The 15,758-nt window shown below is 66.5% G+C and overlaps 4 protein-coding genes across 4 annotated transcripts; 1 reads left to right on the top strand and 3 right to left on the bottom strand.

Annotated features, from left to right (window-relative positions):
- Positions 1–57: 57 nt before the first annotated feature.
- On the bottom strand, positions 58–231 carry EMIHUDRAFT_316681 (hypothetical protein; the record flags this gene model as incomplete). Its single annotated transcript, XM_005767388.1, has 1 exon — positions 58–231. The coding sequence occupies one exon, from the start codon at positions 229–231 to the stop codon at positions 58–60; it is 174 nt and encodes a 57-aa protein (XP_005767445.1).
- A 3,069-nt stretch (positions 232–3,300) lies between these two features.
- Positions 3,301–5,713, bottom strand: EMIHUDRAFT_470620 (hypothetical protein; the record flags this gene model as incomplete). Its single annotated transcript, XM_005767387.1, has 7 exons — positions 5,250–5,713; positions 5,049–5,152; positions 4,658–4,717; positions 4,104–4,128; positions 3,968–4,036; positions 3,784–3,883; positions 3,301–3,685 (listed from the first exon to the last, which is right to left on the bottom strand). Exons 1-7 carry the CDS (start codon positions 5,695–5,697, stop codon positions 3,301–3,303), a joined length of 1,191 nt encoding a protein of 396 aa, XP_005767444.1. The 5' UTR covers positions 5,698–5,713.
- Positions 5,714–5,789: 76 nt separating this feature from the next.
- Positions 5,790–6,872, bottom strand: EMIHUDRAFT_445696 (hypothetical protein). Its single transcript, XM_005767386.1, has one exon. It carries the CDS (start codon positions 6,814–6,816, stop codon positions 6,388–6,390), a length of 429 nt encoding a protein of 142 aa, XP_005767443.1. The 5' UTR covers positions 6,817–6,872; the 3' UTR covers positions 5,790–6,387.
- A 2,460-nt stretch (positions 6,873–9,332) lies between these two features.
- On the top strand, positions 9,333–11,528 carry EMIHUDRAFT_119549 (hypothetical protein; the record flags this gene model as incomplete). The annotated part of the gene is made up of 4 exons (XM_005767385.1): positions 9,333–10,029; positions 10,081–10,380; positions 10,452–10,831; positions 11,109–11,528. The coding sequence occupies 4 exons, from the start codon at positions 9,333–9,335 to the stop codon at positions 11,526–11,528; spliced, it is 1,797 nt and encodes a 598-aa protein (XP_005767442.1).
- Between the last annotated feature and the right edge of the window lie 4,230 nt (positions 11,529–15,758).

Below are 15,758 nucleotides of genomic sequence, written 5' to 3'. Positions count from 1 at the left end.
GACATCCTTCCCGGGCACCGGCTCGTCCGGCACCAGGATCAGGTGCGAAGCGTGCACCTATCGATTGCGGTAGATCAATGCGACCTGGCGGAAGCTACGTCTGTTCCGCGCGAGCGGTACACGCACGTGATCAGCTTTCGTGCAAGTCTTGAACGAGTGAGCGTCGACCGACAAGCATCCGAGAAGCAGCAAAAGCGACTGGGCCGCCAGCAAAAGCCACTGGGCCGGCATGCAACAACGAGTCACCCCGCACCAAAGCACTCTACAGCGACTCAGCCTTGCGGAGATAAAGTATTCGAGGCTTCCTTCACCTCCTACCTAACCTCCAGCCTCGTGGATATGGGTGTGAGCGTGTCGGTGCGTAGGGGTCTATGCCATACCGGTGCCAGCCGCGTGGCATGTGGTCGATGATGAGCTTGCACTTGCCCGACCAGACGGTGTCGGCGTCTGCGCTGCCCGCAACGGCTGGGTACATGGTCGCGCCTGGCCAATTCTTGCGTGTGGTCGCCTCTCCCTCAACCTCGAAGATGATGCGGGGGGCGTCGCCGCCTCCCTCGGTGGCGCCCGCCCCGGAGAGCACTGTGACATCCTCCTTCTTGAGCTCCTCACGCCAACTTGGCGGCATCCGCGTTCGGCGGCGGCCAAACGCGCATCCAGCTCTCGGCGCAATTCAGGGCATACCTGTGGCGGCAGCGGCGGCTGAGAGCCTCACCGGGGTGCTGATTGCGAGGCGCCTGGCGGCGGAGCAGCTCACATGGTGCCCGAGACGAGCATGTCGATGGGGTGTCGAAGGAAGTGGACCACGGTCTGGCGGGGCTGCAGAGGTGCGCCGAGGTTGAACTCGTGCGATATCTGGCGCACGCGAGGGCACTGCTGGCGGCAGGCGCGCCAGCTGGCTGCGCCAGTCCCCGTGGCGTTGTGCGTTGAGGTGACCGAGAGGGGCGTGCAACAGACGGCGGCGAGGAGCTGGAACGAGGAAAGGAAGCCAGACTTGTAGTGGGCGACGATGCGGAGCTTGGGCCCGCCCTGCGCCGCGGCCACGATGCCCGCCGTGTGCGCCACCGAGGCCGAGTCCACGGCCGCCGACCCCGTCCCCGCCGAGCGCGACCCCGCACCGACATTGGGCGGAGGGCCGCAGGCTGTGCTGGCACACCGCAGCCGCGGGCGGCGCTTGTGCATGTTGAAGGCGTTTGGCTCCCATCGCGAAAAGGCGAGCGATGCGGCAAGCGGGGGCGGTGCGAGCGCGCCGTAGGCTCCGGGGTCGTCGCAGAATGGCATATTGTCCTGCCACCGCGGCATTGCGTCATCTCAGGGGGCTACGCACTAGCGACTGAGAGCGCTCTGGTCTGTACGTGCCGTGAGAGCAGCGCGGCAGTCTAGACCACTCGACCTAGACCGCTCACCCAATGGCTGCCCTCGCGGTGATACGCCACCTTGGACACGTGCGAGTCAAGGTTAGGGCCCGGGGTTAGGACTAGAGGGTGAGGGCCTCTGGGGTTCGGATCATGGGTCAGCACACCTTGAGCGCATGGCTGCGCTCGTCCCGCCGAAAGAAGTCTCTGAGCTGCTGGTTGGCGGCGCAGCAGTCCGCGTCGGAGTCGCCGTCCGCCGACCAGAGCAATAGCTCTTCATTGGCAATGAGCTGGTCCCAGCCTGGGTAGACCAGGGCAGAGAGGGAGGGTCGGAGAGCCGGAGCAGAGCAACCAAAGCTCCAGTCGCAAGGGCACTCACCGACAACACTGCGGTTGGCGACGCGCTTAAAGAGCCGGCGGGTCGAAGGTACGCTACGGATGAGCATGAGGCCGAAGTTGATCAGATGCCCCTCGGCAGTGGGCCGATCCGCCAGGCCGATGATGGCAACGCGCGGCAGCGATCGATAGAATGATAGCGGGCTCGCGACAAAGCGCCAGTCTGCATCCACCACAAGTGCATCACGGCCGGAGGTGAGCACTTCGCTGACCAGGCGCGTCTTGAGCACCCACACCTGCCTATACCCGCAGGGCCACTCGCAGCGCGGCGAGTCGCATCGGCGAGACGGAGCCCAACCGGCCCACGCATCCTCATGCAGCGACACGTGGGCACCTTCGCGGCAGCTGGCGCTGAGCGAAGCTGAGACGACGATGCACGGCGCAACGCCATTAGCATCGGCGGAGGCGCCTAGCTCGTGAGCTGCCGCACAGTAAGGGGGCAGCGTCACCGCGGTCACGACCACTGTGCCCTGCCGCTCGCACCGCACGATGCTCGCACTCATTTCGTGTCGTGTCACCGCGTGTCACCGCATGTTTCAACCGGGATGCAGCTCATCAATGGAGTTTGGCTGCCGGCACAATCCAACGGCCGCCCCTGACGATGCACAGATGTGAGATGCAGATGGCCTCCGGCCCGCTGGGTGCGCTTCTTAGCTCCCCGGCCCTGGATGTGAGGCTAATGACTGCACTCCAAGTGCTCCAAGTGCCTCGTCGTGTTACGTGTAGTGGACGCACACGCAGGTCGCAGCACGCACACACGTTCCAGGTTCCACCTTTATCCATTTTTCCGGAAACCAAAAAGGAAACGAGAGGGTCCCCAGCACTTTGGTCTTTGCGTTTCCGGAAATTTCCAGGGAAACTAGAGGATGTTTGGTGCTCCATTCTGGCAACTCTCGAGTTTCCCCGAGTCTGAGAGCTGGTCTGGGGCAAAAACCAAAATCTGAGGCGAAACCGAGGAAATCGGCAAAATAACCCGGTATTTGGCCGATTTGGGGCCCAAACCAGCTGATTTCCACGGAGTTTCCTCGGGAAACTAGAGAGGAAACGAGAGAGGGTGCTGTGGAGAAATACGGAGAGGAAACGAGACGGGGTGTGCGCGAGGAAACATGCGGACTACAGCCTAAGTTCCACCCCGTGCCACAAAGAACCCTGCACAAAAAGATCGCAAGGGCGGGGACCTGTTCCTTTTTACCCATCTCACAGTAGAGGTGTCCTTGGAGCACTTGGAGTGCAGTCGGCAGCCTCACATCCAGGGCCGGGGAGCTCAGAAGCGCACCCAGCGTGTCCGTTTTTATTTATTTATTTATTTACCCCGTGCACCGAGACGTATACGCCACACACGTATAGCTCTGCTAAATAAAGCCGACGCGGCTCCGTGTCGGTTGACTCTGAGCTGACTGCGGCGGTCTGCGCGAGTGTCGGTGGTGTGGAGGAGAGCGGCGAGAGGGCACGCGGGCAGGGGGGGGAAAGGCGCTGAAATGGTTGATCTACGAAAAAATTCCGTCAATTCCGTCGTTGCATTTTGCGTTGTGCGTTGTACTCCCGTTCACAATCACGGCCGTCCGGCCTTGACCTTGGGCTTGGCAAGGGCGGCGGCAGGCAAGCTGGGGGGCGCGGCCGCGACCGCCCTCCTCTCCTCCCTCACCTGCTCGAGGAGCGCGGGCACATCCGGCGTCACGACGAGCCGCTGGTGCACCCGCCCGACCCGGTGCAGGTCGACCGGCGGCGGCGGCTCCTCGTCGTCGTCCCCGGGCGCGGGCGCCTTCGCAGGGGCGGCGGCGGGGACGAGGCATGCGAGCTCCTGCTCAAAGGAGCAGGCGGCGCCCGGCTGGACGGTGAGGCCGACGCCGCCCACGCGCAGCACCACCTTGCCCGAGCGGTACACCTCCACCTCGCCCCGCAAGCCCGCCGCCGCCGCGTCGTCGTCAAAGAGCTGCCTGTGGTGACCGGGTGTCGGTTCGGTGGCGGACCGCGGTTTCGGTTTGGCGGCGATAGCTCTCGGGCTCATCTCGGGCTCATCTCGGGCTCATCTCGCCTGGCGGTCGCGAGGCCGGTGTCGGCGGCGGGGTCGGCGTAGTCGCTGGCGTGCGAGAGAGCGGCGAGGAACTCGCTCGCCTTGACGGGCGGGGGGTCGCCTGTGGGGACACACTCCGGGACATGTCCCGGACGTGTCACAAGGCAGCCACCCGGCCTGGGGGGACGGGGGGGGGGGGACTCGCCGCCGCCGCCCGCCGACGGCTTGGGGAGAGGCAGCGCGGTCGGCAGTTGCAGGAAGAGGAGCTTGCTGCCTAGACACTTCCTAGACACTTCCTAGACACTTCCTAGACAGCCGCTGCAGGAAGAGGAGCTTGCTGCCTCCTTCGCCGACCAGCGCCCCCGCCTACAGGAAGAGTCTAGGAAGTGTCTAGGAAGTGTCCCCGCCTACAGGAAGAGCAGCTGCCCGCCCACTCAGGCCGGCGCCCTGGAGGGCTTGCTCGCCCCCAGCGGCGCCCCCGCCTGTCTAGGAAGGGTCTAGGAAGGGTCTAGGAAGGGTCTAGGAAGGGTCTAGGAAGGGTCTAGGAAGGGTCTAGGAAGGGTCTAGGAAGGGTCTAGGAAGGGTCTAGGAAGGGTCTAGGAAGGGTCTAGGAAGGGTCTAGGAAGGGTCTAGGAAGTGTCACCTCGTCGCAGAGCATCCTCTGGGAAGTGTCTTCGCAGTGTCTAGGAAGGGTCTAAGGGTCTAGGAAGGGTCTAGGAAGTGTCGCCTCGTCGCAGAGCATCCTCTGGGAAGTGTCTTCGCAGTGTCTAGGAAGGGTCTAAGGGTCTAGGAAGGGTCTAGGAAGTGTCGCCTCGTCGCAGAGCATCCTCTGGGAAGTGTCTTCGCAGTGTCTAGGAAGGGTCTAAGGGTCTAGGAAGGGTCTAGGAAGTGTCGCCTCGTCGCAGAGCATCGCCGCAGCGGCAGAGCCAGCCGGGAAGGGGGCCTTGGCAGGGGCCTAGCTTCGACCAGTGCCGCTGACCACCTTGCGTCGCTGAGGAGCTCCAGCCTCGACTAATTAACTAATTAACTAATTAACTAATTAACTAATTAACTAATTAACTAATTAACTAATTAAGCTGAGGAGCTCCAGCCTCGACCCGCTGCCTCTCTCTCTCTCTCTTGACACACGCACGCAGACACGGAACGACCCGTGTCCCCAGGCAGTGGGCAAGGGGACACAGATGGTGGCGGTGGCGATGGCGAGGAGGATGGGCGAGGCGGTGATGGGGAAATAGACGGTGGCGGTGGCGAGTCAGACCATTTCTAGAAATAGTCGGCGGTCTGACCTCAGCGGCGGTGGCAGGAGTGCGCGCGAGGGCGGCCGCAGACGGGCGCAGCGGCAGCGCGATCGGGGCGTCCGTGCCGAGGAGCCACTCCGATGACGCCGGCCCTGCGGGGTGGGACACAGCGCGGAGGCGTCACTCCCTTCCCTCCCCCAACGCCGCGGGGCAGGCGAGCTTCCGCTCCGCCGGGCGTGTGGCTGGCGCCGTCTTCGATGTCGGCGCTCGCGCGACCGCTCGCGCGACCACCGGGGTCGTCGACCTCGTCCTCCTCGATCTTGATCGTCTTGAGCTGGTAGCCGCCGGTCCGCGAAAGGTCGGCAGAGGAGGAGGCGGCTGCAGCGGACGAGGAGGCTGCGGCGGCACCGCTGCGCCGGGGGCTACCGGCACCGCCGGCATTTCCGCCGACGCCTCCTTGGATCCCGCCTCGGCCGCTGCTGGCGCCGCTCGAACTGCCTCCGCGGCCGTCGCCCTTGCCGCGGCCGTCGCCCTTGCCGCGGCCGCCCCTGCCTCTGCCGGTGCTTTGAGCCTCAGCAGCCTCAGAGCCGTCATACAGCAGCCGGTGGAGGGCGTGGCTCGCGTCGCGCTCCTTCTTGTCGCGCCGTGCGTTCAGGTTGGGAGCGAAGCGGCGAGGCGCGGCCTTCTTGTCCGCCATCTCGAGGACGCTTGCGTCTCGAGGCGGCGTCGTGCAGTACGGGCCGTGGTGCCGGAGGAGAAGAAATTTAGTTCGTGGTTCACCAACCCCTGTTGCCGTTTTTTTCTTTTGTTAAAAGAAATTTAAACCCTTAAGGCTATAGCGCAAGACTGGCAAAAGGCAAGCACTCTCCCGCGGCGCGGCGCGCTGGCCGGGAGGCCACCGTGCCCTGGCTTCGAGGCGTCCCAAAGCTGCTGGTTGGCGGCGGGCGGGCGGGCGGCGCGGCGTCGTCCCGTTTGGCGAGGCAGAAGCCAGCCGGCGGGCTCCACGCTCTGGCCGGCGCGTGGCAGGCTGCAAAAGCAACGGAGGTGGGTCAGCCCACCGGGAAGCGCACCGCACTTCGGGGAGGCGAGGCGGCACGCGGGCAGCGGGCAGGGCGCGAGCGCTCTGCTCACCTCCTCCCCTCGCGTAGAAGGGCGCAGAGGGGGGAGACGCTGCACGCCCGCAAGGCGCGGCACCCGCCGACTGGCTTCTGGCCGAAGGAGGCCTCCGTGAAGCCTGTGACGGGTAGCGCGCGCCCTGATGCCACCGCGCGTGGGGCTGGCGGGGGCGGGGGGGCGAGCCCGGAAGAAAGGGTCCGGATCGAGGGCCCCGAGACGAAGGCCCGGAAGAAGGGGGGGGAGGAGAGGGTCGTCTCTGCGCGCTCCCTTTTCAGAAGGCCGCTTCGGGCTCCGCCTCGTCGGCCGCCCGCGGGGGGGCGGCGAGGTCTTCGCCTAGCATCGTGCCCCACGGGTCGAGCCACCCCAGGTTGTCGCAGTCGGCCGGCTCCCCTCCGTCCGAAGGGAGATTGCTGCCGTACGGGATGAGGTTGAAGGGGGAGGCGAGGGACGGGGTGGCGGCGTGGCGCAAGCTGTAGGCGCGCCGGCTGTAGGCCGCGCTCGTCGGCCGCCAGCACTTGCGCCGCCGCCTACGCCCCTTGAACCCGACCCCCCAAGGCCCCCGCGTCTGCGCGCGAGAGTTGCGGCCGGGAATGGCGGCGAGGGCGGCCGGCGGAATGGCGGCGAGCGGAAGGGCGGGCCGGGCGGGGCGCGGAGGCGGCCGATAGTCTGAGCGATACCAGGTCCGGTGCGTGCCCTTCATCGCAGGAATGGTGAGCCGGGGGCGTCTTAGGAGGAGGACGCGGGCGTCTTCGTCTTCTGCCGCACGGAAAAAGAATTCTCATACCTGTGCACCGCGCTCGAGCCTGTCGTGTCCCTTGTCAGGAGCAGGAGAGCCCCACCTGTCCCCCTGATCGTCCTTCCAAAATCCTGCTCGTGCAGGTGGGGACCCTGTCCTCCTCCCCCATCCCTCGTCTGGGTTTGTCTGTTTGAACCAGTTCGATGCAGTTGACCCCGTTGGGCCACGGTGACGCGTCTTCTGCCGCACCCTTTGATGGGAGGCCGTTTGTGGGGGCCACCTCGAACCCCTAGCCAGGGATTCGAGCGGAGGGTGCCCCGGATTCATCTATCCGTCGGGCCCCGGTACATTCATGCTAGATAGAATTTGCGCAGCAGCCGTCCCTTCGCCGACTGGACGGCAGTGCGCTGCGCTGTCGCTCTGTCGAGCACGCTCTCGTGTAATGCAGGTTTGACCCCGTTGGGCCAACTAGGGAAGGGGAAACAGAGTTCAGCAACGTATTCACGGGCGTCTCAACAATTGGCCGGTCGACAAATTTCACACACCCCACTGTCGCGCAATGTGCCGGCTCGTGTGCGGCTTCTGCCACGCCCACTGCATCGCTTTTCGAGTAGAAGCCGCGCAGCCGCGCACAACGAGCAGAATGCGCCACGGCCGTCCCGCGGCGGGCGCGCCACTCCCGAGAGCTCGCCGTTGTGCTGGCGCAGTCGTCGGACGGGGTCTGGGGCTCGCGCCGACGTAAGAGTCCTCCGACCGCTCTCGTCTCGCAAGAAATAGACGCGCCATGCCGAATCCTACTCCTCCTTCTCCTCCTCCTCAGCCTCGTCGTCGACGAGCGCGTTGCCGTCCTGCTTGTCCTCCTCTCGTCGCTGTCGCCGTCCTCCGCGTCGAGAACTCGAGATCCACCTCGAGGGTGCCAGTCCAGGCGGTTTGGGCGGCGATGGGAAGCACCCAGGCTGTCTTGATGATGCTCTTCGGGCCCTCCGGGCCGGGGAAGACGAGGTCCACGTAGTCGACCGTGGGGAACTTGGCCTTGACGTAGTCCTTGACTTCGTATACGTGTTCTTGCCCACGGTGACGAGCGAGGGCGGGAGCAGGCCCTTCTCCTTCGTCTCAAACTGCGTCGCCGACATGACGAGCGTGAACTCGAGTGGCTTGATGGCCGGGTTGTCCATGGGCGAGACGTCGAGCTCGGGGTTGAGCCGCTTTGCCCGTGGTGCGGAGATTAGGTGAGGCGAGGATGGCGGCGTGAGGCGCATCATCACCGCCAGTTCCTTGCTCGGCGCGCGGACCGCCCACATCCGAGGTCCTTGAAGTAGCGCGGGTTCTGGTAGAACTTGTCGCTCATGAGCTGCTTGAACGCCGCGTTGTCGTCAACGTCATACACCGGATTGACGATGTACATGGCGCGGCCCGTGAGCTGGCCCACCTTATCGTTCGGATCGGTGTCCTCGTAAGTCTTCGCCGAAATTTTCCTCAACCTGTTTGTCGACAAAGTTGCCCCTGAGCTCCTGCTGCTCGACTGCGCGGCAGAACCGGCCCCTCGCGGCTGAGACGTGATGCGCCGGCACCGGGGCTACGGCGCGGGACCATTTCCAGGCTCTCTCGAGCAACCTCAAAATTGGCCGATTTTGTGATCTCAACCCTGCTGCTCTCTGACCTCAACCTCGCGGCCCGCTGCGCGGCTCTCCGGAGAGGAGTCGTCTACGAGGCGGCGGCGAGCGCAGGCGGCGGCGGCGCGGCGGCGCCCGCGGCGGGGCGGATCGCGGCGCAGACAACGGCAGCAATCTGCGGCAGACACGCACACACGCCTCCCTTGCACTATACCCTGACTATACCACTCACACCGCCGCCGCACTCTCGGGGGCGGGCAGCGGCGGCGGAGGAGAAGCTACGGCGGGTGACGACGCGGAGACGGCGCTGAGGGAGCGGCGACCGCGGCGCGACGGGAGGCGGTGCAGCTGCGGCGGCTGCCGCCGCCTCGGCTCGACAGCAGCTGCAGACCCGGGGGATGCCCCGCGCGCCTGACCCAGGCGCGAGAAACGAATCTGCGAGGCGTGGCCGCTTATGCGGCCCGATGGGGAGGAGCGGGGCGGACTACGGGGATTGGCTTCTTACACCGCCTTTCCTTGCAGCGAGCCCCCTCCAACCCACCCGCGCTAGGTCTCGGGCGGGGGACGCAGGCAGGGAGGGGTCACACCCGACGACCTCGGGAACTAGCCGGGGCAGTCGGAGAAGGGGCAACTCCGTGCACTGACGGTCGGTCGGCCGTCAGAAAACACGCCTGCGTGGATCGCGTCACACCAATCCTCGCTACCCAACGCGGCCAAAGGATATCCCCCTCGAACAACCTCGAGACGAGAGAACCTCGTAAAAAAAAGGCAGCGCGGGCGACTCTTCCTCGCGCGCTCTCCACTTCCAATCGACATTCCGACCATTGTCGTGACCCTTCTCCATACGTCGCCAAACACCGCTCTGCGATGGAGCTCGCTCTTGTGAGCACGGTGAATGGCGCACGCGCCGGCCGGCCCTCGCGAATTGCGCTCGCACCGGGCGCGAAGCTCACCGTCGGCCGCGACGACTCACAAACCATCTCGCTCAGCGCTGGGCACATCTCGCGGCGACACGCCGTCATCCACGTCTCCGAGGACGGCAGGAGCGTACGCATCGAGGACGTCTCGCGCAAGAACGGCTGCCGAGTGCAGCACGGCGCCTCAGCCACTCTCCTCCTCTCGACGGCGGAAGCGGCGGCGAGCGCCGTGGTGGGAGAAGGCGGCGTGGTGACCTTTGGGCAGCCGGCCAGCCAGCCACGGTCGGCCGCTAACGACCTTCGCTACGTCCTCCGAGCCGTTGCCGACCCCGCCGCCTCCACCGCCTCCGCCTCTGCCGCCGCCTCTTCCGTCGAGGCGGGCGAGGAGGAGGCTTCGCTGGGCGAGGAGGACGAGATGGAGGTGGAGCCGCCAGGCGATCGCGCGGGCCACGACAGCTTCATCTTCGAGGACAGCCAGCCGCCGCCTCCTCCTCCACCAGAGCCGCCCTCCGCCCCGGCTGCGCAGGCGGGAGCAGTGGAGCCGCACCCAGCAGCCGGGGTTTCAGCCGTACCTTGCCGGCAGAGAAGCGTACGAAGAGGCGTCGCCGCAGCCGCCGGGAGGAGAGCTCTACCAGCCAGCGGCGGAGGTGTCCATGGCACGTCCATGACCATGCACTGCTCCATGACATGCCCCACAGGAGTGCTCTACCGGCCTGCGGCGGAGGCGGAGCTGTGCTCGCCGCGCGTGCTTCTGCTCTCGAGGCACATCGCCGCCGCAGTCCGAGGGGACGAGGAGCTGGCGCGGCTGTACGGCTCGGCGCTGGATGCTGGGGCGGCGGCCGCTCCGCCGCCTGCGCCGCAGCCCGCGCCTGACGCCGCGGCATTCGCGGCGGCGTTGCCCGCCCTCCCGCCGGCTGGTGGCAGCGACGACGAGGAGGGCGGGGAGGCAGACGTGCGCAGGCGCCTATTGCGGGTGGTTGCCAGCCTCAAGCCGTCTGGTCCGCTTGCCACCGCGGCGTCGTTCGACTTACGAGCCTTCTGTGGGAGCCCTCTAGGAACGTTGCTATAGGCACTCTCGCGCACGCGGCGTCGGTGGACTTTGTGCCGCCGCTGCTGCGGGCGGAGGGCATGGCGGAGCCGGTCGCTTTCCCGCTGCCAGAGGCGCACGCGCAGGCGCTCCGGTCGCTGGGCGAGCCAGCTTCGGACGGCTGCGGCGTCTGGGTCAGGGCTGAGAGGCTGGAGCTGGGGGCGATCAAAGAGTGGGAGGAGTCTCTCCGGCCGGCTGTGCGCAAGGCGCTGAGGGCGCTCGGTGTCGACAAGACGACGGAGGTCAGCTCTGTCCTGCGAGGGTTGCGGCTCTGCTCGGCTGGTAGCGCACCGCCGTCGTCTTCGGCCGCGACAGACTTGCGTGAGGGCATTTTTGCGCAGCTGGAGGTCGCGTTGCCGTCGGTTCGCTCGGGGGGCGCGTTGGTTGTCCGCAGCCGCCGGCACCAGTGTTTGCTTGAAGAGGCGGAGCCGGCGGCTGCGGCGCGGTGCTCGCGCGTCGAGGCCGAGTTCTCCCGCTCCGGTGAGGCGACTGATCAACTACTGTCCCACAATCAGCTTGGCTTACTAGGCCTTCTACGCACGCTGCGAGAGCGCGCGACATCCACCCGCCCAAGGCCACCGATTGAGCTTGATCTACGACCTACGAACGGACGGCACGGTGCCCCTCCCTCCGTCGCAGTCTTCGGCGTCAGAGCGGCTCGCGCGCTTGGCCACCGTTTGGGAGGCGTCGCGGCGAGGCGGCAGCAGCGAAGGCAGCAGCACCGCGCAGCCAAGCAGCGGCAGCGGCGTCGCGCCTCCCTCCAAGCTCGTTTACTTTCTCCCCCGCGACGCCGCCGGCGCCGCGGCGACGAGTCTGGCTTCGCTGAAGGGTGACGGGGCCGCGCTCTCCGCTGCTCTGCACGAGGCGGGTTTTGACGTGCTGCTGGCGACTCTGACGCGCGCCGTGACTCGGCTGAACAGCCATGGGCCGCCCTTCAAGATCGACCTGAGCGTCGTTTGGCACGAGGTTCCGCACCGCCTCGCCGCGGCTGGTGTGACTCCGCAGCATTGCGCTTTGCTCTCGCTCGACGGCACGGAGTATGCTCAGGCGCTCGTCTAGCACGAGATTTGATTGGTATTCAGCTCATGAACGCGAGGGCGAGAACGGACTAATAGAGTTCGTGGGTGAAATAGGCCGATTACTGGGAGGGCGAGAAGCCGGACGCCACGGAGGGCGGCGGCATGGTCTGGCCCCAGACCGAGCCGTTCGTGGAGCGCTTCTCTCGAGAAGCTCTTGTGCTGTGGCCCCGCGCGTCAAGGCTGGGCGTGCTGCCGCCTGAGTTTGCGATCTCGCGGCTCCGCGCTGCGCTCGACGAGGTCGAAGCCGGCCGCGCGCCCAGCGAGGCGTCGCTCGCCGGGAGCAAGGACGTGTCTTCCCTGCTGAAAGTTTGCACGGCTCGGCTCGATCCGTCGCTCGAGCTGCTCGAGCTTGCTGCCCGGCCCGGCGTCTCCGCTTGTGATTGCAGCAGGGTCGTGGAGACAGCAGCAAAATGCCTGGCAGTCTCACCTTGTGGCTTGGGTGCCTTGCACGTGTCACGTCATCTCGCGGACGCTATTCGCCTCCACGGCTGGCCGGCGCTGAAGGCATCGATTCGGGCGTGCTTCTGCGAGGCAATGGCGGAAAGCGGCTTGGAGGCTTTGCACGCGAGCGGGTGGGATCCATCGAGCGGAGGAATGGGTGGACGGCAAAAACTTCCCCAGCGTGCGGACGCGTGTCGATTGGGCGTCTCGGCTCATCGACAGCATGCTGGAAAAGGGCTGCTACTCAGAACGAGACGGGCCCTGTACCCTGACTGCTTCTGTGGTGGGGGCGACGGCTTCTGCCCGTGCCTTTTCTGTCTGGGGCCAAATCGTACCGCGTGTGTGTCGATGGCTTGTTATATCCTACACTAATTTTCTGCTCGTGCTTGCAGCGGAGAGGGAGACAGGAGCGTGATGACATCCGACGTCCCCTCAGCCCCTCGCAACCCAGCCCGGAAACGCACAAAGACCCAGCCACGCTCGACGCCTCAACCCAGGCGCACGCTCGAAGTCGGACTCGCAGGCCTCTCAACAGCAGCAGCAGCGCGCCGCGCTGTCTCTCAGGCCAGCCCACGGACGCTGCGAAGGAGCGCTACGCACGCCCGCCTCGCCCGCTCCACGCGCAGCACACCTCCAGAGAGCATAGCGCAAGCGTTCACGCAGTCGCCAGTCGGCGGTCGCGCCAGCGCTCAGTCAGCGCAACGGCCGAGCCCAACCGTTGCCTCGCACACAGCTGAGTCGTCCAGCCGTCTCATGCTGCCCTGCTTCCAGGACTGCGAGCTGCGCCGAGCCTGCCGTTCTCCACTTCTTGCTCGCCAGACATGGACGGTGACTCCGACGGTGAGCATCTGCAGCCTGCACCACCACCACCGGACCCCGCACTCGGCCACCGCTCCGCACTGGCTTCCTGACGCCCACGCCACTGCCCTTGCCTCTTTGCCCTCGCCACATCCCACAGCCCCGCATTGAATCCTGCCACGTGCCCGTTGCAGTCTCGCGGGACGAGTCCTCCTATTGGTCGTGGGTCGAACTGCACGCGCCGGAATCAAAAAATGCAAATGATGGAAGAAGGTCCTTCTGCTGGACACTCTGGCTTACTCGTCCCGTCTGCGATGACGGCAGTTCCAGCTTGAAAGGAAAAATCGCAGCCTATTTCAGAACCAGGGAGCAAGGGCTGGCTGTGCAGAGGCGCGTGCATCAGGCCGGCAAGTCAGCAGCTGCACAGCGCGCCGTTCTTGCAAATGCGAGCGACGCCGTCCCCGCCCCTCCCGCCATGCCACCGACGCCGCCCGGCTGGACCTGCGAGCGGCCCAGTTCTGGTGGGGTGAGAGGGCTCTACCACGGGCCCAATGAGCAGCAGGCAGAGAGTTTGATGGGCGCATGGCGCACGCACACCGGATCCCACTCCTCCGCGACCGTCGCCATGGTCGCCGCCAATCGAGCGTTCATCACGCTGCCACATCTGTCGCTCGGCTCGGCGGTGCAAGTCGGCTCCTACCTGGGCACGGCGCAAGAGGTCCGCTTCAGCGGGGAGGGGGTCGAGGTCAAGGTCGCCTCCGACGGCGGCGTTGAGGAGTGGAAGCGCGCGGTGGAGGTCGAGCTCGTCGCCGCCACGAGCTCAGCGGCAGCAGCCAGCTCGGGAGCAGCGCCGTCGCTCGGCGGCGGCAGCAGCAGCGCCATCGAGCCTCTCGTGCGGCGCCTGCGCGAGGGGTCGACGGTGAGCGTTTGGTGGCCCGGCGATCGGAAGGCCTACGTGGGCAAAGCGATGGGCATCCGATTCAACAAGGCAGCTCTCGTGGGCGGTGTGGAGATCGACGTCCTGTACAACGACGGCGACAGGGAGTGGGAGCCCGACGACGCTGTCGTTCTGCTCAGTGCGCCTGCGGTGCCCAGCGACGGCGGCGGCGACTCGGCGCCCAGCAGCAGCGCCGACGCGAGCGGCACGTTGCCGGGCGGGCACACGTTGGTCGAGTGTGCGCCGTTCATGAAGCCCGGCGTCTCGGGCGTGAAGTGCACCGTGCTCTCCCACTTCAAGTGCGACGACTGCGGCGAGCCAGAGATCGTCTACTGCATCGGCCTCGGCGTGCACTTCATGGACGTGTCGCAGCGGACGGTGCGGGAGGAGACGCTCGCCACGGGCAAAGTCCGCATCGTCACGCAGCACGCCCGAGGGACGTCTGCCAGCGCACGCCGCCGGGGCTGGGAGTGGCTGGACAGGAAGGCGATCGTGGCCAACTTCCACTACTTCCGCTCCGCCTCCGGCTCGCCGCACTGGGTCCTCGACCTCTCCCCCGTCCGCGACATCTGCGAGCTTCCCGACGCCATCGAGCGCGTCACGCGCACCTTTGAGTACATGCTGCCCGGCGGCCTCGCGCCGCGCTCCATGTACGACGAGGCGCGCACCTACTCGGAGTACCTCGCTCAGTGGATGGTGAAGGCGCTGATGTGCGCCATCCTCAAGCGCTGGCGCCTCGGCGCGTACGACCAGGTCCGCCGGCAGCCGTTTCCTCCGCAGCCCTCCTCCGCATCGACCCTTGCCTCACTCCTCCGGCACTGCGACCGCAGGAGGACATGAAGCTGGTGCAGCCACACATCTCGGGCCTCTGCGTCGGCTACGTCGCTCCCAGCCTCAACGGCGCGCTCGCCGAGTCGCTGCACAACGAGATGGGGTTTCAGCAGCTCATGGGCCAGGCCTTCGACGTGTCGGCGCTCAAGAAGGCGAGTGACATGCTCGACGCCGTGATTGTTCACGGAGGCCGCGACTTTGAGACGCTGCGGAAGGAGGGCATCGTCGACGACCGGGACCGCTGCTGGTGCTCGCTCAAGATCCTCCGCTACTACTTCCACCAGAACCAGGCGGGGAAGCAGCCGGACTGGCAGTCCGACTTCTCCTGGTCGACGTCGGTCGTCGTCCCGCTCTGGCTGCAGCGCATGTACGGCCACGGCGAGCGCGACGCGGAGGACCAGCTCGAGTTCACGCAGCTCTTCGGCCCGGCCATGCTCGAGGGGTACGAGGCTTCGGGCGACCTCGACCGCCTCCGCGAGGAGCTCGAGCGCAACAGCGGCGTGCTGCCGTCGCCGCTCTCGAAGGAGGCGTGGACGCGGCAGCGGAAGGCGCGGAAGGCGACCGGCGGTGCGTCCGCCACGACGCCGGCGCTCTCGGCCTCGCCCGTGCCCTCGCTCGCGCCCACGCCCTCGCCTTCCTCGTCCTCGCCACCCTCGTCGTTTGCCTCGACCTCGGCATCTGTCAGCAGCAAGCGGCTGCTGCAGCCGGACACACGCGCCGCGAAGAGGCCGCGCGGCAGCGGCGAGGGCATGGCGACGACGCCCGAGCCGCCGCCGCCAGCCAGCCAGCCCGCAGCCTCCTTCGAGCCGTCGGATCGCGAGCGGCTCGCCGTGCTCGAGATCGTGCTCCGAGGAGAGGCGATGCCGGGAGCGCCGATGCCGCGACTCGAGGCGCGCGAGAAGCCAAGAAACATTGGGATGATAGCCCTCCTCCGCCACCTCACCCTTGCCTCGCTCCCCTTGGCACAGGAGCTCGAGGTGCTCTGGCCCGCGCCTGCACCAGGAGCGGCCGAGCCCGTTGAGGCCCCATCGATCGCTGATCGCATCGCCACCGTCGAGGAGGAGGCCCGCGAGCAGGAATGGATCCTCTCGAACTCCCTCTCGTGAGTGCGTGGCACGACCGTCCACTTTCGAGCAAGTGTCTGTCCAGTTTCGCACTCCGCCCATGGCTGGTGGGACGTCCTCGCCACTGTCAAGGCCTCGC

Source organism: Emiliania huxleyi (genome assembly GCF_000372725.1).
Source record: "Emiliania huxleyi CCMP1516 unplaced genomic scaffold EMIHUscaffold_498, whole genome shotgun sequence".
Taxonomy (NCBI): domain Eukaryota; phylum Haptophyta; order Isochrysidales; family Noelaerhabdaceae; genus Emiliania; species Emiliania huxleyi.
Note: the sequence above shows the minus strand (reverse complement) of the source record. Positions and strands in the feature narration are given on the sequence as shown.

Bases quoted from the DNA above. Each gene is read 5' to 3' on its own strand.
- EMIHUDRAFT_445696 (XM_005767386.1), bottom strand. From the start codon at position 6,816: ATGAAGGGCACGCACCGGACCTGGTATCGCTCAGACTATCGGCCGCCT.